Genomic DNA, 22,827 nt, shown 5'->3' with positions numbered 1-22,827 from the left:
CCACTCCAATACCTTGAAATTGTTGTCCTTAATTCATTTTGTCACAACTTTGGAAGTATGCTTGGGGTCATTGTCCATTTGGAAGACCCATTTGCGACCAAGCTTTAACTTCCTGACTGATGTCTTGAGATGTTGCTTCAATATATCCACATAATTTTCCTCCTCATGATGCCATCTGTTTTGTGAAGTGCACCAGTCCCTCCTGCAGCAAAGCACCCCCACAACATGATGCTGTCACCCCCATGCTTCACGGTTGGGATGGTGTTCTTCGGGTTGCAAGGCTCCCCCTTTTTCCTCCAACCATAACAATGATCATTATGGCCAAACAGTTCCATTTTTCTTTCATCAGACCAGAGGACATTTCTCCAAAAAGTACGATCTTTGTCCCCATGTACAGTTTCAAACTGTAGCCTGGCATTTTTATGGCAGTTTTGGAGCAGTGGCTTCTTCCTTGCTGAGTGGCCTTTCAGGTTGTCAATATAGGACTCGTTTAACTGTGGATATAGATACTTTTGTACCTGTTTCCTCCAGCATCTTCACAAGGTCCTTTGCTGTTGTTCTGGGATTGCTTTGCACTTTCCGCACCAAAGTACGTTAATCTCTAGGAGACAGAACGCATCTCCTTCCTGAGTGGTATGATGGCTGAGGTCTTGGCTGATTTCTTTTGATTTTCCCATGATGTCAAGCATACAGGCACTGAGTTTGAAGGTAAGCCTTGAAATACATCCACAGGGATACCTCCAATTGACTCAAATTATGTCAATTAGCTTATCAGTAGCTTCTAAAGCCATGACATCATTTCCTGGAATTTTCCAAGCTGTTTAAAGGCACAGTCAACTTAGTGTATGTAAACGTCTGACCCACTGGAATTGTGATACTGTGAATTATAAGTGAAATAATCTATCTGTAAACAATTGTTGGAAAAATGACTTGTGTCATGCACAAATTAGATGTCCTAACCGACTTGCCAAAACTACAGTTTGTTAACAAGAAATTTGTGGAGTGGTTGAAAAACGAGTTTTAATGACACCAACCTAAGTGTATGTAAACTTCCGACTTCAACTGTATATGTCTGTGTGTGTTCACCTCGACATTCTCCCTTGTGCTGCTTGAGAAAACTGCAGCACTGGACAAGAAACAACAACATGCTTCTAATCCAAACTAACACTGGCCCTCATCACCTTGGAGAAACAAACAGAGACAGTGTTTCCTTTAACTCCACTCTTCCTGCTCCCCCCCCCAGCACCCCTCCTCCATCAGTGGTGCTGGGATTGTGCTGCTCCCTCCTCTCGAATCCTTCCCTTTCTTTGTGCTAATGAACACACACAAACACACACCCCTCCACACACACACACACACACACACACACACACACACACACACACACACACACACACACACACACACACACACGTCTCTCGGTCCCCCGTGTCTTTATCAAAGTCCTGCAGCATGTCCTCCTGTGCTGTGTGTTTGTGTGTCTTTATCTCTCTCTCTCTCTCTCTCTCTCCCTCGCTCCCTCTCTCCCTGGGCCCCGGGACCACTGGCTGATAGACTGACATGCAGATTAATTTAATTAAAAGCGTCCCTCACTCGAGTGCCCAGAGACAATGGGAGGCAGCTAATGGGTTGCTGTAGTAGCGAACTGTGCTGTGCTGCTGCTGAGTGCCATTACTGTGGGGCCAATAGAAACCGGGCTGGACTGGACTAAGCTGGGCTGGGCTAGGGGGACTCCCCTGGAGCTCAGAAGAGCCTCTCGTTTCAATTGCTCTGCAGCTTCAAGAGGCTCCTGCCTCTCTTGAAAAGGACTTGGCATACACCAGCGCTAGTCTCCCAGGGCCAGACACACGCTAGTCTCTTCAAGCTGCCACACAGCCCTCCATGCCTGAACTCCCTGCCTCAATCCCCAAAGAAGATCACAGCTCTACCTCCCCTCTCTCTCCGTTTCCATCATTGTCAGCCTCTCTCTCTCTCTCTTTCTCTCTCTCTCTCCCTCTCTCTCTTTCCCTGTGCCTCTCTCTCTCTTTCCCTCGGTCTCTCTTGTAGTTGGAGTATCTTACAAAGTTCTCTGTGATTTCTCAGACCGCAGGCATGTCACTGGTCGGGCTGAGGACGCAAGGGAGATGTTCGCACCTCATGTCAGTGAATGAAGAAACACACACACACACACACACACACACACACACACACACACACGCACACGCACACGCACACGCACACGCACACGCACACGCACATACAGAGCACATTTCTGAAGAGTTATTGGTTTTGAGTTGCATATGCCAGTATACACACACAGTCTACACACATAGTCCCTCCCCTGCCTGCCTCTCCTCCACACTACACTGGCCTAGAGGGTGTGAGTTAGGGATGGGCCCGGCTGCTAATTAAGCCCAAGGAAACACAGGCCTGTCTACTGAAGTTCCACTACAATAGAGCCCAATAATTAGAGTCAAAGAGGAGCAATAGACAGAGCCAGCCCTCAATGCCTGTCCAATCACAGACAGGATTATAGCCTGCACAACTGTTTAAACACTAAGGGCATCTTCCGATAAGAGAGACACTCTGAGGAGCTACACACACACACACACACACAAACACACACACATTAAAACACACACACCAAAAACACAAACACACAGGCACGTGTTCCCGTATAATAAATCTGTCAGCAGAATTGAGGTTTAGGATATCTCAAGTGGTCACTTCCTAATTCTGGCTTTTAAAGATAAGGAAATATATGTTTCCACTACCTCCCCTCCCCCTTACCCCCACCTTTCTCTTCACCCCTAAATGAAATAACAAGAGAGTGCAGTGCATTAGTTGTGAGAGAGAGAGACAGATATAAAGTGGAAGAATAGGAAAGAGAGAGAGCGAGAGAGAGAGAGCGTGAGAGAGAGAGAGAGGGGGGTGGTGGAAGAGAGAAAAATGCAAAAGGGAGGATGGAAAAGGATAGAAAGAGGTGGATGGTCTCCTGCCTCTGTGGTCCCAATTAAGGCAGGCTAAGAGGAGGGGTGGAGGAGAGGAGAGGAGAGGAGGAGAGCAGAGGAGAGGCGTGAAGAGAAGAGCATGGCATAGCTAACTAACCCTGCTGTCTGTGTCTGAGCCCCTCTCTGTGGCCTGCCAGCCTCCCTCTAATTACACTGTCACCACTGGACTGGAACCACACACACAGCCAGGGCTAAGACACACACACACACACACACACACACACACACACACACACACACACACCACATGAGGCTGCTGAGGGGAGGACGGCTAATAATAATGGCTGGAAGGGAGTAAATGGTACGGAAACCACATGTTGGATGAGTTAGATACCATTCCATTGATTCCATTGAGCCCGTCCTCCCCAATTAAGGTGCCACCAACCGCCTGTGACATACACCTCAACACTGAGACTCACCTTAACACCACCAGTATGAACCACCTCCTCACCAGGACATACCTACCAAGGATCCACCTCATCTCTGAGACACACCTCATCTCATCCCTGAGACCCACCTCACCTCATCCCTGAGACCCACCTCATCCCTGAGACCCACCTCATCTCATCCCTGAGACCCACCCCATCTCATCTCTGAGACCCACCTCATTTCATACCTGAGACCCACCTCATCTCATCCCTGAGACCCACCCCATCTCATCCCTGAGACCCACCTCATCCCTGAGACCCACCTCATAATCTTAAACACTTTGAAATTTGACGTTTGAAACAGCTTTGAAATTTGACGTTTGAGAAACATGGATGAGTGTCTAATTCTGACATGAGACTGTGAGAGCTAGTTGGAGACCCACCTCATCCCCGAGACCCACCTCATCCCCGAGACCCACCTCATCCCCGAGACCCACCTCCTCCCTGAGACCCACCTCATCCCCGAGACCCACCTCATCCCCGAGACCCACCTCATCCCCGAGACCCACCTCCTCCCTGAGACCCACCTCATCCCCGAGACCCACCTCCTCCCCGAGACCCACCTCATCCCCGAGACCCACCTCCTCCCCGAGACCCACCTCATCCCCAAGACCCACCTCCTCCCTGAGACCCACCTCATCCCCGAAGACCCACCTCCTCCCTGAGACCCACCTCATCCCTGAGACCCACCTCCTCCCTGAGACCCACCTCATCCCCGAGACCCACCTCCTCCCTGAGACCCACCTCATCCCCGAGACCCACCTCCTCCCTGAGACCCACCTCATCCCCGAGACCCACCTCACCCCCGAGACCCACCTCATCCCCGAGACCCACCTCCTCCCTGAGACCCACCTCATCCCCGAGACCCACCTCATCCCCGAGACCCTGGGTCTGCAAGAATGGTGCTGCACTGTGTGTATGTACGTGTCTGTTAGTTGGTTTTAATGTGCACTGTGACAAGGGTAGAGAGATTATGCTAGGCTGTGTGTGTGTGTGTGTGTGTGTGTGTGTGTGTGTGTGTGTGTGTGTGTGTGTGTGTGTGTGTGTGTGTGTGTGTGTGTGTGTGTGTGTGTGTGTGTGTGTGTGTGTGTGTGTGTGTGTGTGTGTGTGTGTGTGCAGACCTAACAGAGCTACAGAGGTAAAAGAGTGAGAAGACAAGAAACAGAGGAGGGAGAAAAGAGGTAAGGAGGGAGGGGATAGAGAGGAAGGAGGGTTAAGTCAATAGACCAGAGGGGAGATAGAGAGGAGAGGAAGAAAAAAAGAGAGAGGAATAAGAAATGTGATTTCTTAACCTGGAAGCGGCGCATGTCCCGCGGGTTCCCTGCATTCTTCAGACAGTTCTGGTTGCATTTCAGGAAAAACTTCAGGAAGAACCTGTAAAAAAAAAAACACAGAAGGAAGGTCAGTCAAAGTACAGAGAGCCAGAGAGTCAGAAAGCTGAGTTCTGTTGGGGTTTAAATCTCTCATAAGCATTTCGCTACGTAAAAAGATCATATCGCGATGCCACCATTTCTGTCACCATTGAGCAGCAGTGCAGTTTCTACACAAACTCTGCCTATGTCATTAAGGTTAGGTCAGTGGCTCAATCTTGTACCACAGTAGCAGCCCTACAGAATTTCCACATAGATTTTGGACTCTGTGTGTGTGTGTGTGTGTGTGTGTGTGTGTGTGTGTGTGTGTGTGTGTGTGTGTGTGTGTGTGTGTGTGTGTGTGTGTCTGCTGTCAGCGGCTCGTCACTTAGCGAGGAGACCCATGAAGGTCATGGACATAAGATCCCCCCCCCCCCTGACCATGACCTTTCAGCATCCTAAAATGTCCACATAGCCTCACACACACACACAAACACACACACACAAACAAACGCGTGCACGCACACGCACACCCCCAGTAACAGGCAGAGTGGTGAAATGTGGAGCAGGTCCATCTGTCGCTGGACAGAGACGGTTTTGACAGCCCACTGATCCACAGCCTTATGTGGCCATGTCTCTCACAGAGAGAGGGTCACTAGGGACCAGCCTGCCGGGCCCAGCCGCACTGCTGCTGAGGCCGACACACACACACACACACACACTCATTTATCTCTGTAAAACCTCTCCCTCCTAGTCATACATGAACACACATACAGTGACATTTTCCAAAATAACAGCGATGGATTCTCACGTAAACAGTTTCTCCCACACAGATGGGTGCTAAACCCACAAACAAGTTTTTCCAGGTTGTGTTTTGGTGCTCCAGCTGGCGAGGGCTGGGCACACACACACACACACACACACACACACACACACACACACACACACACACACACACACACACACACACACACACACACACACACACACACACACACACACACACACACACTAATAGGCTGGGATGGGATAGGATGGGAGGGGTGGTGTGTGTAAATGTCAACACATTCCAGTGGACTAGGAAAACTACCGGGTGGCTGAGGACATTGCCAAACCAGCCAAACTCTGCCCACACAACAGGAGGACGCAGCTAAATTAACACACTTGTATTATCACGCGTCCATACCACAGGATCAATATGCCACCATGGTATTTCACCTCACTTTCAATGTGCCATTACCATTGCTTCAGAGACCACTGCTGCTCTCTGTTTCTCCTCTGTTTCATTCTCTGCTTTTTTACCCCTCTCCGTTTCTCTCTTTTCTTTTTTTGCCCTGATGAAATGCTGAGGACAACCGGCACAGACCCTGCTCTCTGTTTCTTCTCTCTCTTTCTTTTCTCCCCTCTCCTTTCATCTCTTCTGTGTCACCGGGGGCAGTGAGAGTGTGTCTTTGTGAGCCTGGGTGCAGGCTAGTACAGTGACAGTGTGTTTGTGTAAGCCTGGGTGCAGGCTAGTACAGTGACAGTGTGTCTGTGTGAGCCTGGGTGCAGGCTAGTACAGTGACAGTGTGTCTGTGTGAGCCTGGGTGCAGGCTAGTACAGTGACAGTGTGTCTGTGTGAGCCTGGGTGCAGGCTAGTTCAGTGACAGGCTCTGAACAGTAATAGCAGAACAGAGCATTCGGACTGGGCTGCACAGAGCAGAGCGGAGAAGACTTCATTAACTACTCTTTTCTTCGTTAGCCCGGGCAACACTGAGCTTTAGTTGCGCCTGGCTCAGCCTTGTTAATTACCCAGAGACAGAGAGGCTGGTGTGGGTCTGACCCCGGGGTGACAGGGCGTATCGACGCCCAGAACAGGCAGCGTGACCCCATGACCCTCTCTCTTTCTCTCTCTCTCTCTCTCTCTCTCTGTCTGGCTGGCTGCTCCTCACAACCTTAACACAACCTCACACTGTCTACTGTAAGTCTATGCTCTCCCTCGAACCACCAAGACACCATGTTTTTCACAGGAACCTACATTCAATCTCTCCTATAAAACCCTCTGTTTCACACACTCTGCTGTGCCTCCTCAAAAGATCACGCACACATACACACACACTCTCTCTTCACACCATCGTCCTCGCTCGGACGTTCCGTGGCTGGCTGGTGGAGTCCTCTCTCTCTCTCTCTCTCTCTCTCACGCTCTCTCTCTCTCTCTGTCTCTCTCTCTCTCGCTCTCTCTCACGCTCTCTCTCTGTCTCTCTGTCTCTCTCTCTCTCTCTCCCTCTCTCTCTCTCGCTGTCTCTCTCTCTCTGTGTTAGAGGGATAGCGTTACCACAGAGACGAGTCAGTAATTGAGTTGTTGGGCCTGTCGTCCCCTCACTCTCACCCTCCCCGGGCCAGGCCCAGAGACCAGCTGTGTCTCTCAATCAAAGGGAGCAGCTCTGAGCTAGATCTACCACACCTCTACCTTCGTTATCCACACATTGTTATCCAAGTCAACACAAGTCTCTGATAAAGGCGATTAGGCCGAAACGCAAGCCTGTTTGCATGTCCTACCAACACATTACTCAGGAACAGAGTGCTGCTTTTTTCCTGATTCCTTTTTCTGTTCACGCTTGGCTGAAGCCTGTTTGGGTACACTTTCTGTCCATTCACGTTGGCCCGCACAGTGTTTTGTGGTCTACTGTACGTGTGAATTAAACCCGCGTCCACGGGAAACGCCAGCTCTGATGCCATGTTGCGCGGTAACTAAGCGAGCAGCCAGTGTGATCCCCCTGTCCAGAAGCTGGGCGTATATTGGTGTTCAGGTCAGATTAGGCTGTACCCAGATCGGTCCTGTAGCCTTCATAAACCCAGGCCGGTCACTAGAAACAGACAGCGATTTCAGACGTTCTAGAAAGGTCCTGAGAGCGTTGATTGATGCCTTCCTCGTTGCTCACAAAAAGAGAAGAGAAACGACCCCCCTCGTGCGCCGCGAGCATTTTTTTTAAAGGCTGCCCCAAACCATAGCGTTACCATAACCACTAGGAAGTTAAGCCTATACTGTTAACCTTTGAGTTGTTTCTGTTTTAACCCCGTAACCACGCGGAATGAATGCTTAAAACAATTGTCATATGTCGAATTTCGAGGGGAAACTGGATGATCTTGTGTAAACTACAGGGTTCAGGCTCTGCCAGAGTGTCAATAACCTGCTAATCTCCAGCCTCCTCTCCTCTCCTCTCCCCTCTTCTCACCCCTGTTACACTCCTCCCTGCGCTCTGTCACTCCCTCTCTCTCTCTGTCCCTCTGCGCTAGTCCCCCAGCTGTCTAAAACTGTCAGTGGGAGAAAGAGTGAGAGAGAAAGAGAGCGAGAGAGAGCGAGAGAGAGAGAGAGAGAGAGAACAAAAGAGAAAGCGAGGGAAAGTGAGGGCATTCCTCCAACTGCTAAGGCTTAACCTTGTGGGTGTCACCACAGTTTTCAGCCCCTCTAAATCCCCAAAGCAAACTGCCACGTCCAGACTGGATTTATACTGCCTGCTACTGCCATGCACACACCCGCACACACGCAATGCTCACACACGCACACACGCGCATGCACGCACGTACGCACGCACACAGTCGCAAGGACACCTCCACTACACCCCATGCAGCAGCATCAGCCTCGGAGCTTGTCCCATTACTTCGCTCTCCCCTAATGGGCGGCTGCGTCCTGTCTCCATGTTTGATCCCTCGGCCTGACAAGCTCCATTACCGGGGTGAAGAGCCCTCCACACAGGGGTTTCAACCTGACCAGGGCTAATGAAGACAAGCACACAGCGTCCTCTACACACAGGGTCCCTTACACACAGCATCCTCTACACACAGTGTCCCTTACACACAGCGTCCTTTACACACAGGGTCCCTTACACACAGCGTCCTCTACACACAGTGTCCCTTACACACAGCGTCCTTTACACACAGGGTCCCTTACACACAGCATCCTCTACACACAGTGTCCCTTACACACAGCGTCCTTTACACACAGGGTCCCTTACACACAGCGTCCTCTACACACAGTGTCCCTTACACACAGCGTCCTTTACACACAGGGTCCCTTACACACAGCATCCTCTACACACAGTGTCCCTTACACACAGTGTCCTTTACACACAGGGTCCCTTACACACAGCGTCCTCTACACACAGTGTCCCTTACACACAGTGTCCTTTACACACAGGGTCCCTTACACACAGGCAGGCCAACATGGACACACACCTTATGCTTTCATAATTGATAGGCCAGTGCTGTCACACGTTGTTAAGGGCCCTCCAATTAAACAAGGCAATTATCAGAGTGGCTGGGTGACCGTAGGGGATGGAGAGGGGTTGGGGGGGGGCAGTGTCAGAGACCATTCTCTCCTCTCCGCTCCTCCACGTCTCAGTTAAGAGTCATAACGGCACGGCCGACCTTTTCCACCGCTGAAAGGATTACACACAAAGAGCTGCCCTGACACCAGATACACTCTCTGCTTAGAGAGAGGAGGGGATGGGGGGGAGGGACGGCGAGGTGGAGGGAAGAGAGGAAAGGGGGAACTAGAGAGAGAGAGAGAGAGAGAGAGAGAGAGAGAGAGAGAGAGGGGAGAGGAGAGGAGAGGAGAAGAGAGAGGAGAGATGGGTATGGAGGGCTAGTGGTGGGAGAGTGCTGGACTGCTCTTATCTTACTAGATTCTCAGCACAGAAAGCAGGGCTTTCTACCAGACACTCTATGATCGTGAGAACAGCAGTAACGTGCTGGACTAGAATGAGGTGTCTGTCTGCTACAGGCTGTGTGTGTGTGTGTGTGTGTGTGTGTGTGTGTGTGTGTGTGTGTGTGTGTGTGTGTGTGTGTGTGTGTGTGTGTGTGTGTGTGTGTGTGTGTGTGTGTGTGTGTCGACAGACAGTGTGGTCTCAGGGAGAAAGGAGGGGAGCAGGAGGGGTTAATATAATCCTTGGACACTTTGACCTCTGACCCTTGTGTCAGGGGGTCACATCTGCACAGCAAGCTGACTCCCTGGAAATGCCCTTCACTCTGGCCCCACACACACGCCCTCACACACACACGCACGCCCTCACACACACACGCACACACACACACACACACACACACACACACACACACACACACACACACACACACACACACACACACACACACACACACACACACACACACACACAGTCTGGCCAAAAGTAGACCTCTGCCCTGCACTTCCCAATAAAACACCCACCAACTCAAACAAAAAGCAGCTATTTACTATTTACGTGTGCTCTTGCAGTTTAAGGGAAGTCCATCATTATCCAATTAGAGGAAATTGTATCTCTCTGTGTATGGTGCTCCATTGATTTATACTTAATAAATGATAAACCGCTGCATAGTCTTCGACTTACATTCATGTATTCCGACATTTCTCTGCCGAAGCTTAACCCAAATATTAGCTCAAGTATCATTTCCAAAAGTCACATAAACAAATTATATATGTGTTTACACTTCAGAGCGGCAACCACGTTTAGCACCCTGGCCCTCTCCACACACTGTGATGCTGGAGCTCTCTCTCTTGACTCTCTCCGGGGGAGAAGGCCTGGGTCGCCTGGTGCTACAGTATCTCTCACTGGGCATTAGCATATCCTAACAAGGCAGGGGCTGATGGCACTCACACACACACACACACACACACACACACACACACACACACACACACACACACACACACACACACACACACACACACACACACACACACACACACACACACACACACACACACACACACACACACACACACACACACACACACACACACACACACACACACACACACACACACACACACACACACATACGCGCGCACCAGTATGGGAAGGAGTCGTGGTAACTCCTGGTAATCTAATTCTGCTATTGAATGCAAAACAGCGGCCATTACTGCCTTTGCCATGCAGTTGTATGGCGTTAGCCACACCATCAGTAAATGAGAGCGAGTGAACAGTGCAGAGTCATCCATTATTCAGGGACTGAGACGGCAATTATGGCTCTGAGCACAACCAACATTAATATTTTATGATGGCTAACGCACACCTCAGACTGAATCAGAGAGAGGGAGGGAGGGAGGGAGGGAGGGAGGGAGGGAGGGAGGGAGGGAGGGAGGGAGGGAGGGAGGGAGGGGCCATTGAGTTACCCATCCCATCTCTTTTTACTCCCTCTTTCACTTTCTTACCATTGATCTCGCTCTCTCTCTGCCCTCTTCTGTTCCCACCTCCCTCCCCTCCCTCTCCCTCTCTGTCTTCCTTCACTTCCTCCCTCCCTCTCCCTCCCTCTCTATGTCTTCCTTCACTTCCTCCCTCCCTCTCCATCTCTGTCTTCCTTCACTTCCTCCCTCCCTCTCCCTCCCTCTCTATGTCTTCCTTCACTTCCTCCCTCCCTCCCTCTCCCTCTCTATGTCTTCCTTCACTTCCTCCCTCCCTCTCCCTCTCTGTCTTCCTTCACTTCCTCCCTCCCTCTCCATCTCTGTCTTCCTTCACTTCCTCCCTCCCTCTCCCTCCCTCTCTATGTCTTCCTTCACTTCCTCCCTCCCTCTCCATCTCTGTCTTCCTTCACTTCCTCCCTCCCTCTCCCTCCCTCTCTATGTCTTCCTTCACTTCCTCCCTCCCTCCCTCTCTCCCTCTCTATGTCTTCCTTCACTTCCTCCCTCCCTCTCCATCTCTGTCTTCCTTCACTTCCTCCCTCCCTCTCCCTCCCTCTCTATGTCTTCCTTCACTTCCTCCCTCCCTCCCTCTCCCTCTCTATGTCTTCCTTCACTTCCTCCCTCCCTCTCCCTCTCTGTCTTCCTTCACTTCCTCCCTCCCTCTCCCTCCCTCTCTATGTCTTCCTTCACTTCCTCCCTCCCTCTCCCTCCCTCTCTATGTCTTCCTTCACTTCCTCCCTCCCTCTCCCTCCCTCTCTATGTCTTCCTTCACTTCCTCCCTCCCTCTCCATCTCTGTCTTCCTTCACTTCCTCCCTCCCTCTCCCTCCCTCTCTATATCTTCCTTCACTTCCTCCCTCCCTCCCTCTCCCTCTCTGTCTTCCTTCACTTACTCTCTCGATCATCTTCTATTCCCTCTCTCCCTCTTCCTATTGTATTGGTGTGTTTACCATAGGGTTGGAGTATTGGTGTGTTTACCATAGGGTTGGAGTATTGGTGTGTTTACCATAGGGTTGGAGTATTGGTGTGTTTACCATAGGGTTGGAGTATTGGTGTGTTTACCATAGGGTTGGAGTATTGGTGTGTTTACCATAGGGTTGGAGTATTGGTGTGTTTACCATAGGGTTGGAGTATTGGTGTGTTTACCATAGGGTTGGAGTCTCAGGGATGATGCACCCACACACTCTACTGTATCTATCTGGCTCTGCCCGCCTGCCCGCCCGTCCGTCCACCCGTCCGTCCGCCCGCCCGCCTGCCTGCCTGTCTGTCTGCCTGTCTGCCTGTCTGCCTATAAGTCATGCTAAATTGGGCTCGCTCCCATTTGTATCAACGGGCACCTAATGCTCATACCACATTTATAACATGCATATTCAACAAGGAGATGTTCTGATCCGGCGATGCAAAAAAAATTGAAAAAATACACAGCACCATGTAAATAAACATAGTGTGGTAATCATGATGAAAACATAGGGTCTGGGTGTAATGTTATGGCAGAATCCTTGTACTAGGTTCCCCTTCCCCTGACTTAATGTCCCTTTCCCTGCCTTATTAAGACACTGTTTGTGGATGGGACTGACTGACTGAATGAATGAATGATTGACACAGTGTATGTGTCTCTGAGATATTGTACGTGGGAGTTTTTCCGTCTCACTCCTGTCATTATTTCCACCCAGGGATGGGAACGCAACAATGCCAACAGGGCAAGGATAACATCCTGGGGAATTCCAGATACTGTGTGCATGTGTGTGTGTGTGTGTGTGTGTGTGTGTGTGTGTGTGTGTGTGTGTGTGTGTGTGTGTGTGTGTGTGTGTGTGTGTGTGTGTGTGTGTGTGTGTGTGTGTGTGTGTGTGTGTGTGTGTGTGTGTGTGTGTGTGTGTGTGTGCGTGCGTGCGTGCGTGCGTGCGTGCGTGCGTAACTCTGCAGTGGGTCCGTCCTGTAATCCCTTCTTGTAATGTCATACTTAGCCTTCCTTCCAGAGCCAAGAACAACATAACTGTCCTGTCTGTCTCCCCGGGTAGAAAAATGACAGCCTATTTCACTCAGTGAGCTCTCTCTCTCTCTCTCTCTCTCTCTCTCTCTCTCTCTCTCTCTCTCTCTCTCTCTCTCTCTCTCTCTCTCTCTCTCTCTCTCTCTCTCTCTCTCTCTCTCTCTCTCTCTCTCTCTCTCTCTGTGTGTGTGTCTCTGTCTCTCTTTTTCTCTCTATATCGCACTCTCTGCCTTTCTCACACTCAACCTCAGCAGTCAGGGTATTGGACTGGTTTTGCTGACAGGTTCAGAATTGCCTTCAGACACACATTGCTATACAGACATTCAGGAGAGACAAGCTGAGAAAAGAATCCCCTTTGCTCAACTTCTCTTCTAAACGTCTTGTTTTTCTTCTCCTGCTCAATTTCTCAACTGAGTTTTTTGGAGAGACTGGGCTGATTGTGTGCCAAACATAACCCAGCGACAGAACAGGAATAAAACAAAATCATATTTTTTATGTAAGACATCTAAATGTCCCTCGGTATCATTTCCCCACATGTTTGTTATCCAGATATCAATTTCCTCCTGCTCTTTGTAACATTTGTGTGTTTGTGAGTTGCACAAACAATCTATAGCTGAATCTTAGTAAGGAACCAAATGTTGATTTAGTGTTATTATATAACAGGGAATCCTAATTCAATGTTTTATTACCGAGGAAACTCGGACATTTACAACTTGCTAATTGGTTAATAGTTATACACATGCAGCGTTCAACCAGTTAGCAAGTTGGACATTTCAGAGTTTCCTAGTTCTGACTAGCATGTGAACGCGGCAAAAGCATTTCACCCTAGTCATGTGGTCTGTTGTTCCACTGTCAGTAATAATCACTTCCTGTTTCCTGTTTACACTATCTATTTCTCTTTTTCCTTCCACTCTCAACTCAGATCTTTGGACAGACGAGGGAGAGCCTTACGCCTGTAATTGATATGATTTAAACAGTGATACGATATTGTTAGCATTTCACGCTAAGGTCTACACCTGATGTATTCGGCGCATGTGACAAAATACAATTTGATTTGATTTGAAATGCCTGTTATGATGATAGTTATTCAGAGCACCAGCTCCTGCAACTGGTATTGGTCGGTGGGCCACTGTAATCGGCAGTTTGCTTTGTATTCTGTCACTCAAATCTACACCTGATGGCCAAGTGGATTGATCGCATAGGAATACATTTATGCATGAAGCAGACACAGCAACACACAGAGAGAGGGAGAGAAAGAGAGAGAGAGAGAGAGAGAGAATTGGGGAAGAGGGAGAGAACGAGAGAGAGAGAGAGCGAGAGAGAGAGAGAGAGAGAGCGAGAGAGAGAGAGAGAGAGAGAGAGAGAGAGAGAGAGAATTGGGGGAGAGAGAGAGCACGAAAGAAAAAAGGTTTAGGGAAGGAGTGAGAGAGTACGAGAGAGGGCAAGAGAGATACAAATGATAAAGGGCAGGAGGAAAGGAGGAGGGAGAGAGTAAATGAGAGAGTTGGAAGTTAAAACACAAAACAAGGCTTTAGAGCATAGGGAGCATTATTTCACATAGTCACACTTCATATTGAGCCTGGTAATTGAAAGCTCCTCCACAGTACAGAGAGAGGAAGAGAGCTAACAACAGCAGCTGTCACTCAAACCCAGGCCTCAGGAGATATGACAACGACGATGATGGCTTAGCTGCATATTATAATCAGCATTATTTAATGCTCGTTTTTATTATTAGTGCTAGTTTTGGTTGTAATACTAGTTGTGGTAATACTAGTTATGCTGGAAGTACTACTAGTGGTAGTAGAAGTAGTGGTGTTATTTCATTTTTGATGTGTTTGCCTTTCCAACGCTGAAGTTGAAAGTAGCATGTTTTAGCTGTGATGTGAAATATATTGCCACTGCTCTAGTTTCAGTACTTTCAGTATGGTGCACGGTTGGTGTTGGAGAGTTCTGGGCTCACAGTCTATTTTACTATATTCTATGCATATCCGCCTACCTGTGTGTGTGTGTGTGTGTGTGTGTGTGTGTGTGTGTGTGTGTGTGTGTGTGTGTGTGTGTGTGTGTGTATGTGTGTGTTTGTGTTTGTGTGTGTGTGTGTGTTTGTGTTTGTGCGTGCATGTGTGCATGTGTGCTGGGAATACTAATGTCTCTGTAGACTGTAGTTTCTATTCTAAATTGCAACACAGAAACATCACTCCTAATGAAGTCAAGTGCTCCTGAAACACACAAAACCCCATGGATTAGCATTGAGTAAACATATAGTAACGATTCAACACATCACAACACTACAGTAACACTGTGGTCATGTACTCTACACACTATCAGTCAGACAGACAGACAGACAGACAGACAGACAGACAGACAGACAGACAGACAGACAGACAGACAGACAGACAGACAGACAGACAGACAGACAGACAGACAGACAGACAGACAGACAGACAGACAGACAGACAGACAGACAGACAGACAGACAGACAGACAGACAGACAGACAGACAGACAGACAGACAGACAGACAGACAGACAGACAGATAGATAGATAGATAGATAGATAGATAGATAGATAGATAGATAGATAGATAGATAGTGATAGATAGATAGAAGATAGATAGAGATAGATAGATAGATAGATAGATAGATAGATAGATAGATAGATAGATAGATAGATAGATAGATAGATAGATAGATAGATAGATAGATAGATAGATAGATAGATAGATAGATAGAAGTAGGGAGGGGAGAAAGAAAATAAAGCCACATGAGCTGGTATGGAGAGGAAAGGTAAAAAGAAAGGAGCGAGGGAGGGAGACGGATGAGAGGAGCGCTGAGGGGAGAGGAGGAGAGGGGAGGGGGCAATGCTCCTCTCGTGTATATTTTACAGGCTAAAGGCAAACATGTGAATAATGGATGAGAGAGAGATTGATTTTGGGGGGTGGCTAGTGGAGGCTGAGGCAGGGGAACGCACTGGGGCAAGCAGGCTGGGGGATCATTAGCCCGGGGCTCACCACCACACAGAGTGAGAGAAAGAGAGAGAGCGAGAGATCACCTCACACACACAGACACACACACACACACACACACACCTCAGTGATTAAGAGGTAGAAAGGCAACAGGGAGCTGAGACCTACAGGCTGGCAGATAAAGTACTGCGGTTTCACTCCATTTAGACGTTTCACTCTCACTCCCTTTCTCTCTCTGTCTGTTATACTGGAAAGGGAGGTTTGAATGATATTTTGGGGAGGTTAGTGGGAGAGATAAAGAGGGAGTGAGGGAGGTGCATGCCCTAAATCTATTAGTACAAACTTTTACTGTAACGGCCATATGGCATGCTTCCTGTTGTGTGATACAAGAATGATTAAATACCTTATACTGTAATGTGTGTGTGTGTGTGTGTGTGTGTGGGGGGGGGGAGCTCTTCCTTTGTCATCTGATCAGAGCTGGGTGAGAACGAAGCGAGGGAACCACTTCACTTCCTTCCACCTGTCTCTTCTTTTCTTCCACACAGATAAATAAAGGACAGGGAGACATTTGCACTCAGCCAAGTTCACCGCCGCTCTACCCCCCCCCTTTCTCTTTCAGCTGACCTAATTCCCATTTACACACACGGTTCTGCCCTTCCTGATGATGCCCGCTTTACCTTTCATACCCATAGAGATCTTTTGGGACCAGGAAGCAACTAGACTACAGTAAAAATACAAGTCGAAGTCCAACGGGATTCTCTGCCCCTCCATGTTGCAACACGGACAGTAGACAATGTCGGAGCAGTTACCAGTTATGAACCAAGGTTTACACTGGCTTCTGACTAGGGCTGCTGGCTGGTGTGGAGCATGCCGCTACAGAAAGAGAGAGAGAGGTCTAAATGGGATACTACTGATGTACACCCTCTAACCACCATACACTACCAGACCCTCTGACAACTGACAGCTGATCCTTCCTTTCTTTCTCCCTCTCTCCCCCTCTCTCTATCTCTCCTTCAGTGTCTCTGTACTCTCCCCTCCACCGTGGCTAGGCTTAATGAGCAGATAATAGACAGAGAGAACCTGCTGATTGTCTAGTAGGATCCTGGGAAACACTCCCGTTATTTCACGCGTAATACCATCCGCGCTCTACCTCCATCACCTTTCTATCTAATTACTACCTAGACATGGGGCCTGCCTGGTGTGTGTGTGTGTGTGTGTGGTGCGTGTGTGTGCGCGTGTGTGTGCGTGCGTGTGTGTGCGTGCGTGTGTGTGTGTGTGTGTGTGTGTGTGTGTGTGTGTGTGTGTGTGTGTGTGTGTGTGTGTGTGTGTGTGTGTGTGTGTGTGTGTGTGTGTGTGTGTGTGTGGAGCCAGGACTGATAAAGCAGGGGCAGTATGAGATGTTAGCAGCCCATAGACCCAGTATCCCTCTACTACTTCCCAAATGTACGAGGGGGAGGAAAGTTTAATTGGATCGTAGAGAGAGAAATATTACACTCAGCAAAAGTTCCTGCTAATCACGCGAAAGGCCCTGCAGTTCAGATTTGTGGGCCTAATTACAAGAGCAGAAAGCGGCCAAATGGAGTAATGCTTTTATAATCTCTTACTTTCATTAAGTCAAGATTGGAATTAGATCTCACCTCTGGTGCAAGTAAACACAATATTAACCCATCCTAAACAATCCCCATAGCAACAAACCATTAGGAGAGTGAAATGAAAAATCGAAATTAGTAGGCCCGAAAAATAACAACGCCGTGTAAACTTCCTAAAGAACCTTCACAACTTTGTTTTCTTAACTGAAATAAGATGCGAGAGAGAGAGGTAAAGGAGCGGGTTTGGGAAGGGGTGGTGGGCAGGGAGTGGGGCTTATCTCCCTGCAGGCTGGCTGGTTGTCTGGAGGAGGGCGGGTGTGGGGTATTTGGGGGTATTCACCGAGGCCGGGACCATACATATCAGGCATGCCCTCCCTTCCTCGGTGGTAAGCTGTCCTAATGCAGGACGGGCACTTTGATATGAAGACGTGTCTGAGGGTTTAAAGTGGGGGGCCCATCTGAGCCATGTTCTAAGTAGTTTAGCCCGCGGCTCTAATGGGGAAAAGAGGAGGGAAATCCCTCCTTCCTGCCCTGTGTGTCAGAGAGAGAGGCTGAGGTACTGAAGAAGAAGTGGAGAGGAAAAGAGGAGAGGTAAAGGAAAATATTTTGCATCCTCCTTCTCAGAGCAGGACCTGGCCACATAGAGATGATTGGCTCAAACACCTTCCTAATATTGAGTTGCACCCCCTTTTGCCCTCAGAACAGACTCATTTCGTCGGGGAATGTCCAAAGCGTTCCACAGGGATGCTGGCCCATGTTGACCCCAATACTTCCCACAGTCGTGTCAAGTTGGCTGCATGTCCTTTGGGTGGTGGACCATTTTTACACACACGGGAAACTGTTGAGCGTGAAAAACCCTGCAGCGTTGCAGTTGTTGACACAAACTGGTGCGCCTGGCACCTACTGTCTTGCCCATTCACCCACTGAATGGCACACATACACAATCCATGTCTCAATTGTCTCAAGGCTGAACAATCCTCCTTTAACCTGTCTCCTCCCCTTCATCTACACTGATTGAAGTGGATTTAACAGGTGACATCAAGAAGGGATCATAGCTTTCACCTGGTCAGTCTACGTCATGGAAAGAGCAGGTGTTCATAATGTTTTGTAAACTCAGTGTATACTTCCTGTCTGTGTCTGTCTGTCTCTGCAGCTGATTCCTACCAGCTGGTACTCTAGAGAGGCACTACAAAATACGAGTGTGAGTGTATAAAAGTGTGTGAGACCAAAGTGTGGTCCAGTATTACTATAGAAGGGAATAGAATATTCTTTATATATATGTTTTATATTTATTGCTGCCTTATGACAGCAATAAAGTGGTCCGTGGAAGTACCTGACTACTGTACAGTGAGATGTGATCTGAGACCTACACAGTTCAGTGGAAGTACCTGACTACTGTACAGTGAGATGTGATCTGAGACCTACACAGTTCAGTGGAAGTACCTGACTACTGTACAGTGAGATGTGATCTGAGACCAACACAGTTCAGTGGAAGTACCTGACTACTGTACAGTGAGATGTGATCTGAGACCTACACAGTTCAGTGGAAGTACCTGACTACTGTACAGTGAGATGTGATCTGAGACCTACACAGTTCAGTGGAAGTACCTGACTACTGTACAGTGAGATGTGATCTGAGACCTACACAGTTCAGTGGAAGTACCTGACTACTGTACAGTGAGATGTGATCTGAGACCTACACAGTTCAGTGGAAGTACCTGACTACTGTACAGTGAGATGTGATCTGAGACCTACACAGTTCAGTGGAAGTACCTGACTACTGTACAGTGAGATGTGATCTGAGACCTACACAGTTCAGTGGAAGTACCTGACTACTGTACAGTGAGATGTGATCTGAGACCTACACAGTTCAGTGGAAGTACCTGACTACTGTACAGTGAGATGTGATCTGAGACCTACACAGTTCAGTGGAAGTACCTGACTACTGTACAGTGAGATGTGATCTGAGACCTACACAGTTCAGTGGAAGTACCTGACTACTGTACAGTGAGATGTGATCTGAGACCTACACAGTTCAGTGGAAGTACCTGACTACTGTACAGTGAGATGTGATCTGAGACCTACACAGTTCAGTGGAAGTACCTGACTACTGTACAGTGAGATGTGATCTGAGACCAACACAGTTCAGTGGAAGTACCTGACTACTGTACAGTGAGATGTGATCTGAGACCTACACAGTTCAGTGGAAGTACCTGACTACTGTACAGTGAGATGTGATCTGAGACCTACACAGTTCAGTGGAAGTACCTGACTACTGTACAGTGAGATGTGATCTGAGACCTACACAGTTCAGTGGAAGTACCTGACTACTGTACAGTGAGATGTGATCTGAGACCTACACAGTTCAGTGGAAGTACCTGACTACTGTACAGTGAGATGTGATCTGAGACCTACACAGTTCAGTGGAAGTACCTGACTACTGTACAGTGAGATGTGATCTGAGACCAACACAGTTCAGTGGAAGTACCTGACTACTGTACAGTGAGATGTGATCTGAGACCTACACAGTTCAGTGGAAGTACCTGACTACTGTACAGTGAGATGTGATCTGAGACCAACACAGTTCGGTGGAAGTACCTGACTACTGTACAGTGAGATGTGATCTGAGACCAACACAGTTCGGTGGAAGTACCTGACTACTGTACAGTGAGATGTGATCTGAGACCTACACAGTTCGGTGGAAGTACCTGACTACTGTACAGTGAGATGTGATCTGAGACCTACACAGTTCAGTGGAAGTACCTGACTACTGTACAGTGAGATGTGATCTGAGACCAACACAGTTCAGTGGAAGTACCTGACTACTGTACAGTGAGATGTGATCTGAGACCTACACAGTTCAGTGGAAGTACCTGACTACTGTACAGTGAGATGTGATCTGAGACCTACACAGTTCAGTGGAAGTACCTGACTACTGTACAGTGAGATGTGATCTGAGACCAACACAGTTCAGTGGAAGTACCTGACTACCGTACAGTGAGATGTGATCTGAGACCTACACAGTTCAGTGGAAGTACCTGACTACCGTACAGTGAGATGTGATCTGAGACCAACACAGTTCAGTGGAAGTACCTGACTACCGTACAGTGAGATGTGATCTGAGACCTACACAGTTCAGTGGAAGTACCTGACTACCGTACAGTGAGATGTGATCTGAGACCTACACAGTTCAGTGGAAGTACCTGACTACTGTACAGTGAGATGTGATCTGAGACCTACACAGTTCAGTGGAAGTACCTGACTACTGTACAGTGAGATGTGATCTGAGACCTACACAGTTCAGTGGAAGTACCTGACTACCGTACAGTGAGATGTGATCTGAGACCTACACAGTTCAGTGGAAGTACCTGACTACCGTACAGTGAGATGTGATCTGAGACCTACACAGTTCAGTGGAAGTACCTGACTACCGTACAGTGAGATGTGATCTGAGACCTACACAGTTCAGTGGAAGTACCTGACTACTGTACAGTGAGATGTGATCTGAGACCAACACAGTTCAGTGGAAGTACCTGACTACTGTACAGTGAGATGTGATCTGAGACCAACACAGTTCAGTGGAAGTACCTGACTACTGTACAGTGAGATGTGATCTGAGACCAACACAGTTCAGTGGAAGTACCTGACTACTGTACAGTGAGATGTGATCTGAGACCAACACAGTTCAGTGGAAGTACCTGACTACTGTACAGTGAGATGTGATCTGAGACCAACACAGTTCAGTGGAAGTACCTGACTACTGTACAGTGAGATGTGATCTGAGACCAACACAGTTCAGTGGAAGTACCTGACTACTGTACAGTGAGATGTGATCTGAGACCAACACAGTTCAGTGGAAGTACCTGACTACTGTACAGTGAGATGTGATCTGAGACCAACACAGTTCAGTGGAAGTACCTGACTACTGTACAGTGAGATGTGATCTGAGACCAACACAGTTCAGTGGAAGTACCTGACTACTGTACAGTGAGATGTGATCTGAGACCAACACAGTTCAGTGGAAGTACCTGACTACCGTACAGTGAGATGTGATCTGAGACCTACACAGTTCAGTGGAAGTACCTGACTACCGTACAGTGAGATGTGATCTGAGACCTACACAGTTCAGTGGAAGTACCTGACTACCGTACAGTGAGATGTGATCTGAGACCTACACAGTTCAGTGGAAGTACCTGACTACCGTACAGTGAGATGTGATCTGAGACCTACACAGTTCAGTGGAAGTACCTGACTACCGTACAGTGAGATGTGATCTGAGACCTACACAGTTCAGTGGAAGTACCTGACTACCGTACAGTGAGATGTGATCTGAGACCTACACAGTTCAGTGGAAGTACCTGACTACCGTACAGTGAGATGTGATCTGAGACCAACACAGTTCAGTGGAAGTACCTGACTACCGTACAGTGAGATGTGATCTGAGACCTACACAGTTCAGTGGAAGTACCTGACTACCGTACAGTGAGATGTGATCTGAGACCAACACAGTTCAGTGGAAGTACCTGACTACCGTACAGTGAGATGTGATCTGAGACCAACACAGTTCAGTGGAAGTACCTGACTACCGTACAGTGAGATGTGATCTGAGACCAACACAGTTCAGTGGAAGTACCTGACTACCGTACAGTGAGATGTGATCTGAGACCAACACAGTTCAGTGGAAGTACCTGACTACTGTACAGTGAGATGTGATCTGAGACCAACACAGTTCAGTGGAAGTACCTGACTACCGTACAGTGAGATGTGATCTGAGACCAACACAGTTCAGTGGAAGTACCTGACTACCGTACAGTGAGATGTGATCTGAGACCAACACAGTTCAGTGGAAGTACCTGACTACCGTACAGTGAGATGTGATCTGAGACCAACACAGTTCAGTGGAAGTACCTGACTACCGTACAGTGAGATGTGATCTGAGACCAACACAGTTCAGTGGAAGTACCTGACTACCGTACAGTGAGATGTGATCTGAGACCTACACAGTTCAGTGGAAGTACCTGACTACCGTACAGTGAGATGTGATCTGAGACCTACACAGTTCAGTGGAAGTACCTGACTACCGTACAGTGAGATGTGATCTGAGACCTACACAGTTCAGTGGAAGTACCTGACTACCGTACAGTGAGATGTGATCTGAGACCAACACAGTTCAGTGGAAGTACCTGACTACCGTACAGTGAGATGTGATCTGAGACCAACACAGTTCAGTGGAAGTACCTGACTACCGTACAGTGAGATGTGATCTGAGACCAACACAGTTCAGTGGAAGTACCTGACTACCGTACAGTGAGATGTGATCTGAGACCAACACAGTTCAGTGGAAGTACCTGACTACCGTACAGTGAG

The 22,827-nt window shown here is 48.4% G+C and overlaps 1 protein-coding gene across 12 annotated transcripts in view; it reads right to left on the bottom strand.

Moving 5' to 3' along the window:
- The window catches only part of LOC106567440 (EBF transcription factor 1), a 149,397-nt gene that overhangs the window by 48,525 nt on the left and 78,045 nt on the right, over positions 1-22,827 (bottom strand). For all 12 annotated transcript variants that reach the window (XM_014136691.2, XM_014136693.2, XM_014136689.2 and 9 more), the window contains exon 7: positions 4,711-4,792. In XM_014136691.2, coding sequence (XP_013992166.1) covers positions 4,711-4,792 — 82 coding nt within the window. The remainder of the gene's footprint in view (positions 1-4,710; positions 4,793-22,827) is intronic.

The sequence above is a fragment of the Salmo salar genome, chromosome ssa13 (genome assembly GCF_905237065.1).
Source record: "Salmo salar chromosome ssa13, Ssal_v3.1, whole genome shotgun sequence".
NCBI lineage: Eukaryota > Metazoa > Chordata > Actinopteri > Salmoniformes > Salmonidae > Salmo > Salmo salar.
This window is presented reverse-complemented; position numbering and strand designations above follow the sequence as displayed.